The sequence below is a fragment of the Argiope bruennichi genome, chromosome 4, assembly GCF_947563725.1.
Source record: "Argiope bruennichi chromosome 4, qqArgBrue1.1, whole genome shotgun sequence".
Taxonomy (NCBI): Eukaryota; Metazoa; Arthropoda; class Arachnida; order Araneae; family Araneidae; genus Argiope; species Argiope bruennichi.
Genome location: NC_079154.1, coordinates 104,179,567 through 104,196,320, shown reverse-complemented (window position 1 = coordinate 104,196,320; position 16,754 = coordinate 104,179,567). Strand labels below are relative to the sequence as shown.

The 16,754-nt window shown below is 30.0% G+C and overlaps 1 protein-coding gene across 4 annotated transcripts in view; it reads left to right on the top strand.

The window, feature by feature from the left end:
• The window catches only part of LOC129965744 (ankyrin repeat and fibronectin type-III domain-containing protein 1-like), a 619,339-nt gene that overhangs the window by 583,755 nt on the left and 18,830 nt on the right, over positions 1–16,754 (top strand). For all 4 annotated transcript variants that reach the window (XM_056079892.1, XM_056079893.1, XM_056079895.1 and 1 more), the window contains 2 exons: positions 2,301–2,379; positions 15,266–15,385. In XM_056079892.1, coding sequence (XP_055935867.1) covers positions 2,301–2,379; positions 15,266–15,385 — 199 coding nt within the window. The remainder of the gene's footprint in view (positions 1–2,300; positions 2,380–15,265; positions 15,386–16,754) is intronic.

Genomic DNA, 16,754 nt, shown 5'->3' with positions numbered 1-16,754 from the left:
CCAAGAATTAAAAATAAGACATTGCTACTTTACATGGCAAATTTCACCAGCATCTTTTTCTGTATGATTTTGCTAAAGCATTAATTTTCAGTTCTTGATTTAGTTATACCAGTTCTGAATGAAAAAAAAAAATATATATTTCTGATATAGAATAAAATGACTCATAATTTTTTCGACGAATTATTTATAAATTTCGACTGTCTTTCCTGGCAACACTCATTTTTAGTAGAATCCCCAAATACTGAAACATTCGAATTAAAAACCGAATAATAATAAAAAAAAATGGCAGAGAAGTTCTGTTTGGCGACGCCGAGCGTATGGCAACCCCTTCACCGGACGCTCAGTTTTCGCGGCCTCTTCCCTCTCAGCGGCTGGACAGTTCAGACCCGTTTGTGAGATCCGGTTTCAGGTATACCCCAGTAGCGCTCGCTCCCCAGACTAGTGGACACTTTATTCATGTGCCTGTGTTTATCATGTGAGGCGTCCATGGATACTCATGGTCAAGTTTCAGGTAGTCTGTCTCTGACTCAAATACACTTCATATATATATACACACTCATTAGCTAAAAGTGTGCGATGAAAAAAATTTGAGTAAAATGTAGTGTTTTTTTGCATGGGTAGTAAATGATCCATGTGATTTGTTATTTGTAATGTTTAGTTTTCTGGTCTATTTATTTTGTTTACTGAGTGTTACACTGATTGTCCATGACACTGGATTTTTTTATATGGAGAATATCTTATTTTTAAATTGTTTCCTGTTGTTTACAAAAAAATTGTTTTGGTCCTTGTCTTGTGTCACGCTGCAGTTTTGTTCTTCTTTGTTTATGTTTCAAAATTTTTTTAACCTTTAAGCTTTTAAAAATTTTAAAAATATATATAGTAGAGTTATAGTACGGAAATATTTTTAAAAATTAAACTAAAAAAAGGACATAATAATATATTGTCGTAACTTTATTTCAAAGGTGGAGTTAGTGGGGTTTTCCTGTAAATGCTTTTGTTCAGTTATTCGGTATCCTTATCAATTAAATTGCAGAAGTAGTTCAAAAATAATAATTAGTTCTATAAGAAGTTTAATTTTTTATATTGATTTAATTATGAGATTCTTTACATTTTTTTAACTATGAATAATTATTAATAAATTCTAATGTTTACTGCATTATATGGTTCCGCTTGTTGCTATTTATATAAAAGCTTTTGACTGACTTGATTTATTTTAAAATTTAATCAATTATGCTATACAAAATGAATAAATGAATAGTATTAAAAAATTTTATTATTTTTTTAGAATTTATTTTATTTCTATTATTTAAATTACTTTTTAATAAACAAAGATTTCTATATTATTTTGTAAGAATGATTGAAAACTTTAATTGAAATATTTAATCCAATAAAATAAAATAGGTTTTAATTCAATCGCATAAATACACCGGAGTAAATTAAATGCAACTTTTGAAGATTTTCTTGAAATTCTTAAAAAACGATCAAATTAGGTAACATTATGTTTTTCATGATAATTTTAATGGTAATTCTCTATTTAATCATGCAAAAAAAAATTTTTTTAATAATTCTTTACTATGTAAACATAATATTTTTTTTTTTTTTTGATTAAATTGGTTGGAAAAAAAAACAAAAGCTTATACAAAATTGATGTCACTGTTGTAAAACAACAAATTCTGAAAAGAAAGATATATTTTTAAAAAAAGAAAGAAAAAGAATCAAAATCTAAAAAGTTTATAAGAGTTCGCTAAATCTCGAAATAGTACATAAATTGCAAAAAGTAAATTTTAAAATAACTATCATCTGGTAAGGGAAAAGTTTTTTTTTTGTATGTATATTTTTATATTAATTAATACGAAATCATATAGTTTCATTCTATCGACAAATATTCTGGTTTCAATCTCTTATTTATTAACAATAATTAAAGTAATGATATCCAATTTATGTAGAGAATTTTACTAAAATAAATGATAAGTTTTTAACAAACTTATCGAACATTTTAATTTTTTTTTTTTTTTTTTTTTTTTTTTTTTTTTGTATTTTACACATTTTATATTTTCGGATATTCTTTGATCCGTGTCTCAATCTATTGAACTGTTAAGAGGTTACATTCTAAATTTAATTCCTATCTTCAAAACCTCTTTTCCTACCGATTTGCGCATCATTCATACTTATAATTATCTAATATCGGAATAAAAATTAAGTGTGCAGACATGTCAAAAACGATACTTCTGCCTTAAGGTTAAATAAAAAAATAAAAAAATTTTAAGTTTCAGTGGCTAATCCATCTTTTCCCGTTACAGGAGAAAGAGCGTCAGTTGTCGCTATGGCAACGACGGCATCAGTTACTGAAAAGGATGAAGACGGGATTTGATCATTTACGTAAGTATAAGCTTGCATTTTTTTTAACAAACTTATTCGTGAACTTTGTTGATATTTCATTATCGCGTGGTGTCTTTTCAGCTATTTTTAACTACTGTTCGAAATGTATTTGTAAGTTTATAGGCAAAATCTTCGTATATATAAAGTCACAGAAGTTTTTCCCGTTATAATTAATAATTATCTTATTGCTTTGGAATGAAGCGTTTTCTTTTAATATTCAAAATTAAAAGTGTACTCTTATGTTAGCAACATCAGTAAAAATTAAAAATTTGCCTTGGTTAAAATTTTAGTTTTTAATCCATTTCATATCGAATTTATTATTATTATTCCATTTATTTGATGAATGAAAAAATTGGATTTTTTTTATGTAACGATTTCGCTGTTATATAAAAGGTGGAGAAAAATTTACATTTAAATAAATATGTGAACAAATTATTGAAACAGTGTTATTTAAAACAGTAGATGCATAGCAATCAATACTTCGTGAGATATTTTGTATATTAAAGTGATAAAGCTGTTTATAAAAGTAAAAAAAAAAGGGGGTGGGTGGGGGGGAACTAAATTCTAACTTCTGCTAAGCTTGACAACATAGAATCTTTGTTGCAATTAGTAAAGTACTTACACGTGTACGGTGTTAAATCTGATAAAAGAAATGCCAGATTTTTCATGTCAAATATATTATACTATATAATATGCATAGAATACCAAACATGCAGACTAGACAACTGCCTAAAAGCTTTAAAGTGCCCTCTAGAAGGGGGGGGGGTATTTTTAGAATTATCTAGTTTTGTTTATTCATTTAACTTATAAGTACCATGTAATAGAAACATATTCAAATTAAAATCAAATATTTTACTGAATCAAGTACTCCAGAATATTTTATTACCATTATTATTTAAAAAAATTTCAAATTCGCTTGCAAATCAGTGCAGTCTTTTTTTTTTCTTTGAGTGGCTTAATTGATTAACAAATTGGTTTTAAAAAGTTTCCGATTTTTTTTTTTTTTTTTTTCTTTTTGTTTGGAATAACTTTCTTTATATACAGGAGATACTGAAACTATCATTCTTGAAGATGACTCGTAATTAATCGATTTGTTGTTTCTGTTTTTTCGTAATATTTGTTATTTAAAAGCTGTTTATATGAAAATATTATATTAAAATCGATTATATTGATTTGGAATAGAAGAAAGGATTCCGAATTTTGCATTGCTTGTAAGCTCTTGCAGGAATGAATCTTTTCCTACTCTTCCAATCAGTGATGTAGCAAGGGGGGATATAGGTGCCCCGGGTGTAGGTTTCAATGGACATCGTGGTGATAAAACATTAGTGTCTTTTTTTAAACCAAGGATGAGAAAAAAATTAATTCAATGTCTAGGTGACATTTACATTTTCTAAACAACTATTGACGGTAAAGAGCAAAAGTATTATTTTTTTTTTTGCCCCGTGTGCCATTTACTCTCGCTACGACACTGCGCTATGAGAGTAAATAGCACACGGGGTATCAGCAGCAAATATTAAGTAAAATATACATGTATTTTTCAGATTGGTCATAAATTGTGTTTTTTGTCATCTTCAAATTGTGTAGGAAAGAAGAAATTACACACACACGCAAGCGCACGCACACACTATATATATATATATATATATATATATATATATATATATATATATATATATATATATATATATATATATATATATATATATATATATATATATATATATATATATATATATATATATATATATATATATATATATATATATATAAACACAGTTTGAATTCATATATAATGCAATAGCAGACCCCAAGTCATTTTGTTAGGTACGTCTGAATTAATATTAAATACTCATATACGAAGCATACGTTATCAAAAAATAAAATTATATCACATGATAATAATCTTTATCATATTAGGGATAAAATTCTGTCTTAAGCTTGATTTGGACAGAGATTTCCTGCTATTCGTTTCACAGCTAGCAGAAAAGAATCTCTACCGTTTTTCTGTACTCAAAATTACAGGAATTTAACAAAATTCGTTTAAATATGCAACTGATATTTGAAAAATATAATAAATAAAGGGAAAGTGAATGCCAATTGAAAGAATAAGCAAATAGAATTCATTAACTCTTTCCTACTCCTATTTTTGTAGTAAACAACCTTTTACTTGATAGGTTATACATTATTTTATTTAATTGGACTTCAACAGAGACATAAATATGCAACTTAATATCAATCCAAAAAGGTCAATTCTTTCTTATATGTGGAAACATAAGGAGTTAGGAGCGCAAATTAACATATGCTATCCATATTGATAAAAAAAAAATCCTGCTATGATATAAACTTAGATTTCTGAGCTTTGTATGAAAATTTGAGAGTCTATTGTGTGAATTCACCCTTCAAAGACAGTATCTCACAACACCTTTTCCCTTTTGATGATTGGCGGCATTTTAATTCAATAATTCGTCACAACCCCATAAATTTCATTGTGCTGCGAATACAATTCCATCGACCCAGACATTCCACGGCGGACATAAAAGATTACTGTTCCGATTTTTAATTATAAATGGATGTTGCATCTCTCTTTTCTGCCGGAACGAACAATAAAACACCGAAAGAAGAGAAACAAAAATTCGCTGTTCTGTTTTAAGGTATTCTTTGTGGGCCGAAAATAGCTATTCCCATTGTTTTACTCATGATGCACCCTCTGCTTGGACCCTGATTTGGGATAATAATCCATTGTGTTTCCTCGGCGGGCGGTGGTCCATGGGCTTTAATTACCCATGTGTAGGTGAGAACCAAACAAAGAACCAAAGGGCCTTGAGCCCCGGGAGAATGTATAGATATTTTTATGGGTTTTCGTTCTAATCCGAAATGAAGGATTTCGACTGTCGTTTGTTTGTTGGTCGGTTTGTAAGTAAACGACGAGAAAAACGGGTTGTGGGAAAAGGTCAGCTGAGACAAAACTTATTTTTCTCAGAATTCGTTAAAATGAATATGCAGTGAAATGAATGTGCAGTGGATGGTTTTCGGACAGACAGACAGAATTATAATCTTATTTCGCGTCATCGGGAAAAAGTGATTTATTATCTGATGGATGTTACTTTCAGAGTGTTGATATTTTGTCCGTGAGAAAGACGGTAGAGTATAAAGGAAGTGAATGGGCTTAGTTTATCGAGATATAGATATATCAGATATCAAGTTTAAATATTCTTTGTGTTTATTTTTCGGTCTTTTTATTGATTTGATAGTATCTTAAGTCTAAAAGTTGAAGATAATATTCATTAAGGGAGCCACTTTGACCTCCTCAGCATATATGAGGTGCAACTTTTCAGATGCTCACTTTTCAATTATCTTTTTGTTAAAATTTATCCTTTCCCATAGATTTTTCGAATTTTCAAAATTAAAGTATAGTTGGGAAAAAATATAAATTAAAATAATATAGGTTTTTTTTAATCAAATTGTTTTTAAAAAATTAAGTTCTTTTATCAATTTTAATTTTGCTTTGAATTTGTCCAGCAGCGGAATCAAAAACATTGAAAATAAGTCCCATTCTTACAGCTGGTAAAGTTCAGCAGTATATATTATGTTAAGAGTATAGTTTTAAAAAATACGTGAAAATGATGTCAGTTCTTCTGGGATGTACTGAATAATTGTAAAAAGTTTTTTAAAACTTTTTTCAGATTTTAGAAGAAATATTAAAAAGAATTTATATTAATCTGTTTAATATATTTCTACCTTTTTTTCTTAATCCTGCGATTATTTTAACGAGACTGAATCCAGGATCTTAACATTTTTACAAGTCTATTCTCCTTTGTGGTTAGTTGATAATTTCAGAAGAGAAGACGTTTATCAAATAGGTGTGAATATTTGATCCGCAGATACTGTTTATCTTTTAAAAAAAAAAAAAAAAAAAAAAACCCTTGCTGCTAAATGCTTTAAATCACTGTAAGTTTATTAAAATTTCATTTTCAAGTTTTCGAAAGGAGGTTTAAGAAAACAACTCATAATAAATTTTTTTTTTTTAAATATAGTAGTTCAACCATCTTCCGTAATCAGGGGGACGCGGTGGCCTGGTGGTAAGGTCTCGGTTTCGGAACCGGAGGGTTTCAGGTTCGTGACCCGATTCCACCGAAGAACCGTCGTGTAAGGGGGTGTGCTGCCCGCCAAATCCGTCGTGACCAAACGCCCTCCCACTGGTGCGGTGTGGTGTGGAGAGGGGGGTGCCAGCTCAGGTGCCGTCCTCGTCATCTGACCGCGGTTCCAAATTACGAGATCCGTCCCAAAATAGCCCTAGAGTTTCTTTAAAACGGGATGTTAATATAACTAAACTAAGCCAATCTCCCTTAATCCAGAAATTTTTCACGCCAAAATTGAATCAGAGATCTTAACATTTTGATCTCTTTTCAGTTAGTCGATAGTTCCACTTCTAAAAAAAGACAAACTTCGTCAGTACAATTCTATTAAACACCATTTTTTAGATATGTTTTTTAATATGATAGTTCAAATCCTTCCTTAATGCCGAAGTTTCTCACGTCTGGCTGAACCCGAGATTTCAATATTTTGACCTAATGTCACTCCCTTTCTGTTAGTTGATAGCCCCACTTCCAGAAAAGGCCATTTTTGTCGAACAGATGTGATTATTTGATCAGCAGATACCATTGTGTCTTTTTAAAGCCTTTATTACCACCTTCTTCACACATTTCCACTTTCCGGGAAAAGATTATGAATATACAGGTTCTTCCACCTGTATATTCATGAAGCAATAAAAGTGGTCCATTTTCCACTTTAGTCCATTGCAACACCTTTCAAAACACAAACAATTCATTTAAGCGCACCATAAATGTCCTCGGGACACGCTTCAGAAGTTACGGTTAAGGTCTTTCGAACGGTTTATATCTGGGATATACTGAAACCTTGATCACTCATTGTATCCGAACATGAACAGGATACGAAATTGAAAAGTGCATGCGAACTGTAACTAGCCGACAATGGTCGATTTTAATTTGCTCGACTTTTTTTTCCAATGTTCGGATACACCTTGCTCGCTTTCGTTCTAATTTACATTTAACAAAAGCGGCAAGTGAAGAGAACTCTTTACTTTTGTTTTCCCATAAATTTTACACATGAGCGACAGTTTACAGCGTATTTGTTCTGAGATCAAAAATGCGGTGTTTTTTATATCTCTAACCAGGTTTAATAACACGGTTATGAAGCTGGTAAAAGCCGATTATTTTGTAAAGTAATGTTACCACATCATGAAGAAGTATTCGAAGAGATCATTATCTTTGGGAAATAAGGGCACGAAATGGTAAGAAAAAAAGGCTTGTGGGATGATAAGTTCAAATAGATGCCTACGCGAAGTTAAGAAGATGAAGGAAATCTTGGAGAGGTCGCATTTTCTCTATTTGGATGTATTTTTCAAATCTGTACTCTCAGATAATTATCGATGGCTTTAATTTTCTTCTCATGGAATTCTTATTTAAAAAATACCATGCTTTTCAAAAGACTTTTATTTCCATTTTAATCATGCTGTACAATCTCATGTTATAGAAGGAGTCTTTTTCTTTTTATTTTCTTTGATACTTTGCAGTTTATATATTTTTCTTCGTAGCATGAACAAATAAAACGAATATGTCTTTTGTTCTTTTGCCTAAAATCTGATATTAGTCCACAATTTTAATTTCAAATCATATATCTAGTCAAATTTATTTCTGATATCGAATTCACATAAACACGAATGGAAAAACTGATAGTCTATCTGCAGGATTTTATCCAAAATTTATTATAAATATACAATTTTGGGATAGAGTCATATCCAAAATTTCATTTTCCTATCTCGAAATATACAATTTTGGGAATAGAATCATATCCAAAATTTCATTTTCCTTCTTCTAAATATACAATTTTGGGAATAGAATCATATCCGAAATTTCATCTTCCTGTCTCTCAATATACAATTTTGGGAATAGAGTCATATCCAAAATTTCATTTCCCTATCTATAAATATGTAATTTTTGGATAGAGTCATATCCAACATTTCATCTTCCTGTTTCTAAATATACAATTTTGGGAATAGAATCAGATCCGAAATTTCATCTTTCTGGCTCTCAATATACAATTTTGGGAATAGAGTCGTATCCAAAATTTCGTCTTCTTGTCTCTGAATATACAATTTTGGGAATAGAGTCTTCCTGTATCATTATGCTTTTGAGTTATCATATCCATATGTAAAATGTTTGAAAGGCAGATTTCTTTGGATGGATTTTATCCAAATTTCATTGAAATTTATGATTTTAATATAAAAATCGCATAACAAAATGTCTTCTTTCTTCTTTATTCTTGTTTTCTTTATCGAATCCAAAGAAATCGCAGAGACTCATCTGAAACCACGAGATTCATTGGCAATTACAATACTTTCTCCTTGAATAAACTTTCTTCTTTAATATGGAAGAAAGTAAAACAAATTTTCATTGCCTGCGTGTTATGCAGTTAAGGATTTTGAGAAAATTGCCATCTAGTTCCGTTTTGATAAAAGAACAATCACTAATTGCTGCTTCATTAGGAATATCTGTGGATTCATGATTGGAGAAGCTCAAATTGGATCTCGTTTTGATTAAAGTTTCATCATATACAAATGCAATTTACTTTTAACCCTTTCACTACTTACACGGCCCAATCGGCCACGCGAATTCTCTCCTGGCAAGCCTGTTTATGTTTCAAACCAGGGGTGCATAATGTAAAACGAGTTATCCCAAAGGATTTCCTTGATTTACATCGTACACTCGTTCGTTACATCTTTTGACATGGAAATGGACTCCCCAATATAGAATTTGCACGTCCAGTTCGGCCGGGTCAGTAGTGAAAGGGTTAATGGTAACTCAGTTATTTTCATAATTTTATTTTCTTTTTGAATGTGAAATACAGAATTTCAGATTCTTTTAGTAAGATTTAAAAAGAAGGTATAATATGATAATTTCCCTACTTATTTAATAGCAAATGGTGAAAATGATTGGATAAATGCCTTTTAGGATGCCTAATGTAATTATATTACATTTCTTCCATAATTTTTGAATATTTGGGTAATAACAATTTGTTTTTGTTTTTCCATATAGTTTTATTCCTCTTTTACCATCCATCTTTATATTTTCCAGTTGTTTACAACACGTTTTGTTGGTCCCCACAGATAAAGTAAATTAATGTCAATCTTTTTCCCAATGAATGCCCCCCCCTCCCTGCTTTATATTGCAATTCCTTTGGTTCCTTGGAATATATAAAAGCAAAATAACACTGCAGTATTTAGAAATATTTTAGTTTAATTACCGATGTGTGTACTATAATATTAATTTATCCGGGGTTGTTTTATATGTATAGAACTCTGGGGCTTAGATTCACCTTCGTCCTTTAATATTTTCCTCGTCGACCTTGAAAACGTTCTAAATCCTTTCAACGAGTGGGCTGATGAGGGATTAAAAAATATAAAGTTGCGTGACTTAGTGGTCAATAGAGTTGTCCCATCTCAGAAATTACTCGCACACTTAACAAACTACTCTAGACGAGACGACGTAAATACTGCTTATCAGTGTTATTATGATAAGGACCATATTAATTTGCCTTTTCCTTGTGAAATGCTTTAAAAAAGTAACTATCGTATTCGGCAGATTTTGAAATAGGTTGCATCAGCAGAAATGTTGTAACTTATTTCATAATCAACCCAATATCTGTTGCAAGTATCTTTTTTCTTTTCAATAATATAACAAAATGTTATTCAGTTTCGCCACGAGGCTTTATATAAAAACTAAATCCTGATTGATATAAACATGATAAATTTTCAAAATCTGCCGTTTTGTCGTCAATATTTTCTTTCTCATTTATTAAACTTAAATGCATGCATTATCGTCTATCATGGACTCGCAGAACATTTTTGAATATCACTCATTTCCTTTTACGTCTGATTTATGCAATATTATGTAACAGGGCGTTTTCTTTCTTCACTAATAAAGTCCATTTAATTTTTCTTCTGGATTGCCAACTTTTTTGGTCATAGGAAATTTATTGGTCAGTAGAATAGCTATTTTATTTCACTCATTTCCTATTCATTGCCTTTTGTAAAGTACAGACACCTTACAAAACTTAGCATTTCGCCATTGTTATCAATCATCGCTACTGAAACCTATTTAACAGGTCGCTCAGTTGTAGCAACCTGTTTTTAGTAGCTTGATTCGTCTTTGAATATATATGCATATAAGCTTTAAAAAAAAGAGTCCTTTAGTAGCAAATAGATTCTTGTTTTTATCCCTTCTTCAACTTGTTCCATCAAGTCTTCCTGTTTTTTATTAATTAGAATTTTCTATTGCCTTTTTTGTTACAAAATAATTGGTATAATTTTTTTTAGTTAAATAGTTAAAGAAGGATAGTTTTGTCAAATCCTAAGTCGTTTAATCTTCAAAGAATCGAAGTTTTTTAATAAATGCTAAGTATTGAAGACCGGAATAGAATCTTGGAATTGGATAGCAATACGTTCTAATCAATGTTCTGATGCATCAAGATGTGATAACTATGGTAAATCATTTAAATGAAGAAGTTAAATTCTAATTATGTTTTAGTAAATGTTATAGAGTTTATATATTTCTATACGTTATTTTAATTACTTAAGCGTTGGCAAATTTTAGCATAAATATGATCTAGTTTATTTGAAACAAAAATGATGAAATAATTTACTACTTTTCTGTATGTACTGTTGTGAATAACGATGATTGGATATGAATTTTTTATTATGTCACTATCATCTTTTTCTCTTGTAATTCGAAGACTTAAGGCATTAGAGCATCAGATAATAACTGAAATCATCAATAGGTATAAAAGCGAATACATAATTTTAGCTTAATAGTAACTGAATATGAAGCACTTAAGTCCATCGATAGCCGTTATAAAAATGTTAACACATGATGTACGCCCTATCTTAGGAATAGAGGTAATTCGACCCCAAACTATTTTTCTTCCTTACTAGAAAATAACAACAAACTTACTTATCCGGCAACTTCTCAGCTACATACTTATAGTGTTTTCAGGAAAATACCGCTATTTAGTTTCAAACAGTATTTCTTTAAAAGCATTGCCATCCCCATGTGCGTGTTAGAAGCCATATTACTCGTTCATCAATGAATAGAAATACGCATAGAAATCATAATCAAAATTTTAAGATGAGTTTTGAAGGAAATAGAAGGATTTAATAGAATTTGCTAACAGATTTATATAATAGATGCGCACATGGAAAATTAACAATGAAATATATTCGTTAGAATGATAGATTGGTTTTAAACAAATTATACCTTTCTGTTATATATTTTTATATACCGTATTATTCCATGCTATAAATTTCCCCTTTTATCTTTGCGGAATATACAAAATGAAAGTATTGTAAGTATAATAAGCAAAACAATTTCACTTCAGAGATTTTTAATGAATCCCCAAGTGTTAGTTCTACATCAGTCTAAAGAAATTCATTTTTTTTTATTATTATTATGTATGTCTTATGTGAACACAATAACCCAAAAATACAAAGAATTAAGTAAATTTAATTTGATATACAGTTTCTACTTTAAAATTGTAAATTTCTCCCAAATTACTTTCTATTGATGGAAAGTTTGTCTATTTGTCCGTGTATCTGTTCATATAAATGTGATCACGATAGCTCAAAACTGTAATGATTTAATTTTATCACTATAAATACAGATATTCATTGCATTTTGGATCAAAGCAATCCAATTTTAGACAGTGGCAGGTTGACTGTATGTTGGTCAACAACCATAAATGTATATGATCGTAATAGTTAAAAAATTCAATGAATTAAATCGATAACACTTGGCCTTTGATTTTATCATCACAATAATGGATCTATATCGAATTTTGAACTAAAACCGTCAATTTGTTGACAACCAGTCAGCATCTATGAGTTATGTGATTATGTTAAGTCAAAATCACAATGAGCTGTATGGATGACATTTGTCGTATATTTTATCATCAATTATGGATCTATATCGAATTTTGGACCAATGCTATCAATTCGTTGACTACCAGTCAGCATCTATGAGTTATGTGATTGCGTTAAGTCAAAAATGCAATTGACTGAATCGATAATACTTGTCATATATTTTATCATCAATTATAGATCTATATCGAATCTTGAACCAAAACCGTCAATTTGTTGACTACTAGTCAGCAACACTGAGACAATCAGCATCTATGAGTTATGTGATTACGTTAAGTCAAAAATGCAATTGGCTGAATCGATAATACTTGTCGTATATTTTATCATCAATTATGGATCTATATCGAATTTTAAACTAAAACCGTCAATTCATTGACTACCAGTCAGCAAAAATGAGACAATCAGAATCTATGAGTTATGTGATTATGTTAAGTCAAAAATACAATTGGCTAAATGGATAATACTTGTCGTATATTTTATCGGCAATTATGGATCTATGTCGTATTTTGGACCAATGCTATCAATTCGTTGACTACCAGTCAGCATCTATGAGTTATGTGATCATGTTAAGTCAAAATCACAATGAGCTGTATGGATGACATTTGTCATATGCTTTATCAACTGAGTTATGGATTTATATCTATAATTCTGGCTCTTTATGACATTCGGGCTTGGGACCATCAACACATAGATTACTTGTCCGGCAGCAACTTGGAGTGTAAATGACCACGAAAACCAAAAACGTGAAAAGAACAAAATACGTTATATTTTATTTTTAAAAAATCACAGAATGAACACTCCAGCTAGCTAAAAATATGTCCAATACCTAACTATATTATAAACTTCAAAAATGAATTTATCCGAATAGGACATCACACATTTGACCAATCCTTGGCGCTCATCCATATCAAAGTAATCCATTCTTAAATAAACCTGCGCATTTGTACACGAGTGCTTCTTCCTTTTACGAGCGAACCCGTTTATTAGTAGTCCTTGGCCCACATGCATTTTTACAAGACGCATTCGAAAGGCAGGGGTACGTATAGGAAATAGATAGAATATTAGCTTCTTTTTTTCTCCGCCCATTTTCTTTTTCCCCGCCACCCCCGACTATCGTCTGAAGTTGATCTTTCCGACCTCCTCCAGGCTACTGCCTATCATTTACAAATAATAATAAAAAAAAATTCAAAAAAGTCGCTCTACTCCTTTTGCTGCAGAGTCAGGTGATTCGCGTTAATAGATGAGTTGGGTGAGGGTAGGATTATTACCATTAACAGCATCCATCCTTTCAATTGACTGTTACTTTCCGAGAATCATCGACGTTTTTCCATCGAAAGCGTCTCGTTTTTGGGACTTCTTTCGCTTTAATTGGTTTGCTCTCAATTGTGTTCCTCTATTTTTTTATGGATTTGTATAGAATTCGGTTTGAAAATTGGGATCTCGAAATAATAATTAAAAAAAATGGTCTCCAGACTAATTTAAGAACAATATTTTTCTAGCTGCGTGTCTGGTCCCTGATGACAAGAAAGTTAATACTTAGGGCTCCTATTATTCGAGGTATAGTTTCCTGATCGTCTTCAGAGGGGGTGGGGTAGAAATAGCATTTTACTGAGTAAAAGCAGAGAAACAACTGACTTCGACTGTTATGCTCTAGTACCGATATTTTAATTCGTCAATGAAATGTACAATATGTAAACAACACTTTTTATAGACATTAAATTAATATGTTGTAAAACAAATTATTCTCGAGTAAAAACAAAGCAGCAATGTCTTCAACAGTTACGTTCAAGCATTGACACTTTAATCTACTAATGAAACAATTCAAAATATAAACAACATTGTTCTTTTTTGTTTCTATCCTCTGCCTGGTTCTCTAAAACATATCAATCTACAAACATCTTCCCGAGTAAAGATAGTGAAATAACTGACTTTGATCGTTGCTCTGTTATTATCATCGGATATATAATTCACAAATATAAACTGATCATAACAACTAATAAGTAACAACTGATTTTATTTGTTGCACTACTGCTATCATCGGATATGTAATTGCGCAAATATAAACTGATAATAATAACTAATAATAACAACTAATAAATAGCAACTAATTTCATTTGTTGTACTGCTACTATCATCGGATATGTAATTGCACAAATATAAACTGATAATAGCAACTAATTAATAACAACTGATTTCATTAGCTGCACTGCTATCGTCTTTGAATATATAATTGCACAAACATAGACTGATAATAACAACTAATAAATAACAACTGATTTCATTTGTTGCACTGCTACTATCATCGGATATGTAATGTCGGATATGCATGCCGAAATGTTGACCATCTCACAGTCTATTCTTTCGCATATTTATATGCACAATAATTCATAAATTCATTCATAAATTAAATCATTGAATTTCGGTATGTTGTGATTACATTTGTAATTCTGTATCAAATTTTGGTCTTAATAAGTAGGCAAAAAGACATCTAAAATGCATATTCTCCGAATAGATTCATAAAAAATGTTTTCCACTTCAAAGATCTGTATTTTATAACTACCGTTCCCAAAACCGTGCTAGATATTCGCAACCGTACTAAGGTTCGCATTTTTATGCTTGGGGGGGGTAAAAATTTGTTGGAGAATATACAAGAAAGTTTCAAGGAAATCACTCCCCCCCCCCTAGCTTATACAGTTTTTATTTATCTAACATTCGTCTTCTAGCATATGTTTTTTTGTTCAACATATCGCTTTATATTTCAGTAGAATCCTTCATATAGGCATCCATCTTATTTTACAAATTCTGATGTAAAGTTTCTTGCAATATAAATTCTGCAGTAACCGTAATTTATTAGAAGCGGCTTCTAGAAAGTAAATGCCTTTTCTTTTATTGCAGGTCCACCTGATCCACCCTCCAGTGTACAGTTGGAAGTGGTCGGCAACAGATCGCTGAAAGTAAAATTTTGTGCGCCAGAGACAGCCTACCAAGAGAGCAGCATTGTCACTAAATATAAAGGTAACAATAGGACAGGACTCTTTATGCCAATGTTATACGCGTAATAGTTTCCCACTCTTTACTTTATATCACAATTTATTTCAACATTTTTAGAAGAGAATTAAAATTGATTAATTATAATGAAAAAAAGTTCCAGAAATCCGAGAAATAAAGAACATTTTGAAACTTCTAACTGTTTAAATCGTACGTTTGAATATTGGTTCTGTCCTTACATTCTGGATATCGGTACACTTGTGGGGTCAAGTGCACTAGTTTTTGTAGTAATATAGTGCCTCTCATTCGTTTAGATGTGTCCAAAGTATTAATTTCATATTTGCATCTCTGATATGCACTTCAATTTACGATCTCTGCGATTTAGAAACATGGAAATAAATTTCGAAATAGAATTTAATTTCAGGTTATATTTATATTTTTTTAAATGTAAATTTGAGTTCATTTTATACATTGTTCACAACTTATGCAGTCACAATACTGCATAGATCAAACTTTTGTTTTTTTTATGTATGATATTTATACCTTTATAAATGAAAACAGTGTTTTAAAACATAAGCTCGAATGATGACCAATTGGAAAGAAATTTGGTCCTATATCTTGTAAAACTTGTACCTCGAATTCGAAATGATACATTAATCATATGGTAATACATTATATATTGATGGTAATTTCAATTACATTAATGGTAATATATTATTGTATATTAATAATAATTCCAATTACATTAATGGTAATATATTATTGTATATTAATGATAATTCCAATTACATTAATGGTAATATATTATTGTATATTAATGATAATTCCAATTACAATAATGGTAATATATTATTGTATATTAATGATAATTCCAATTACAATAATGGTAATATATTATTGTATATTAATGGTAATTTCAATTACATTAATGGTAATATATTATTGTATATTAATAATAATTCCAATTACATTAATGGTAATATATTATTGTATATTAATAATAATTCCAATTACATTAATGGTAATATATTATTGTATATTAATGATAATTCCAATTACATTAATGGTAATATATTATTGTATATTAATGATAATTCCAATTACATTAATGGTAATATATTATTGTATATTAATGATAATTCCAATTACATTAATGGTAATATATTATTGTATATTAATAATAATTCCAATTACATTAATGGTAATATATTATTGTATATTAATGATAATTCCAATTACATTAATGGTAATATATTATTGTATATTAATGATAATTCAAATTACATTAATGGTAATATATTATTGTATATTAATGATAATTCCAATTACATTAATGGTAATATATTATTGTATATTAATGATAATTCCAATTACATTAATGGTAATATATTATTGT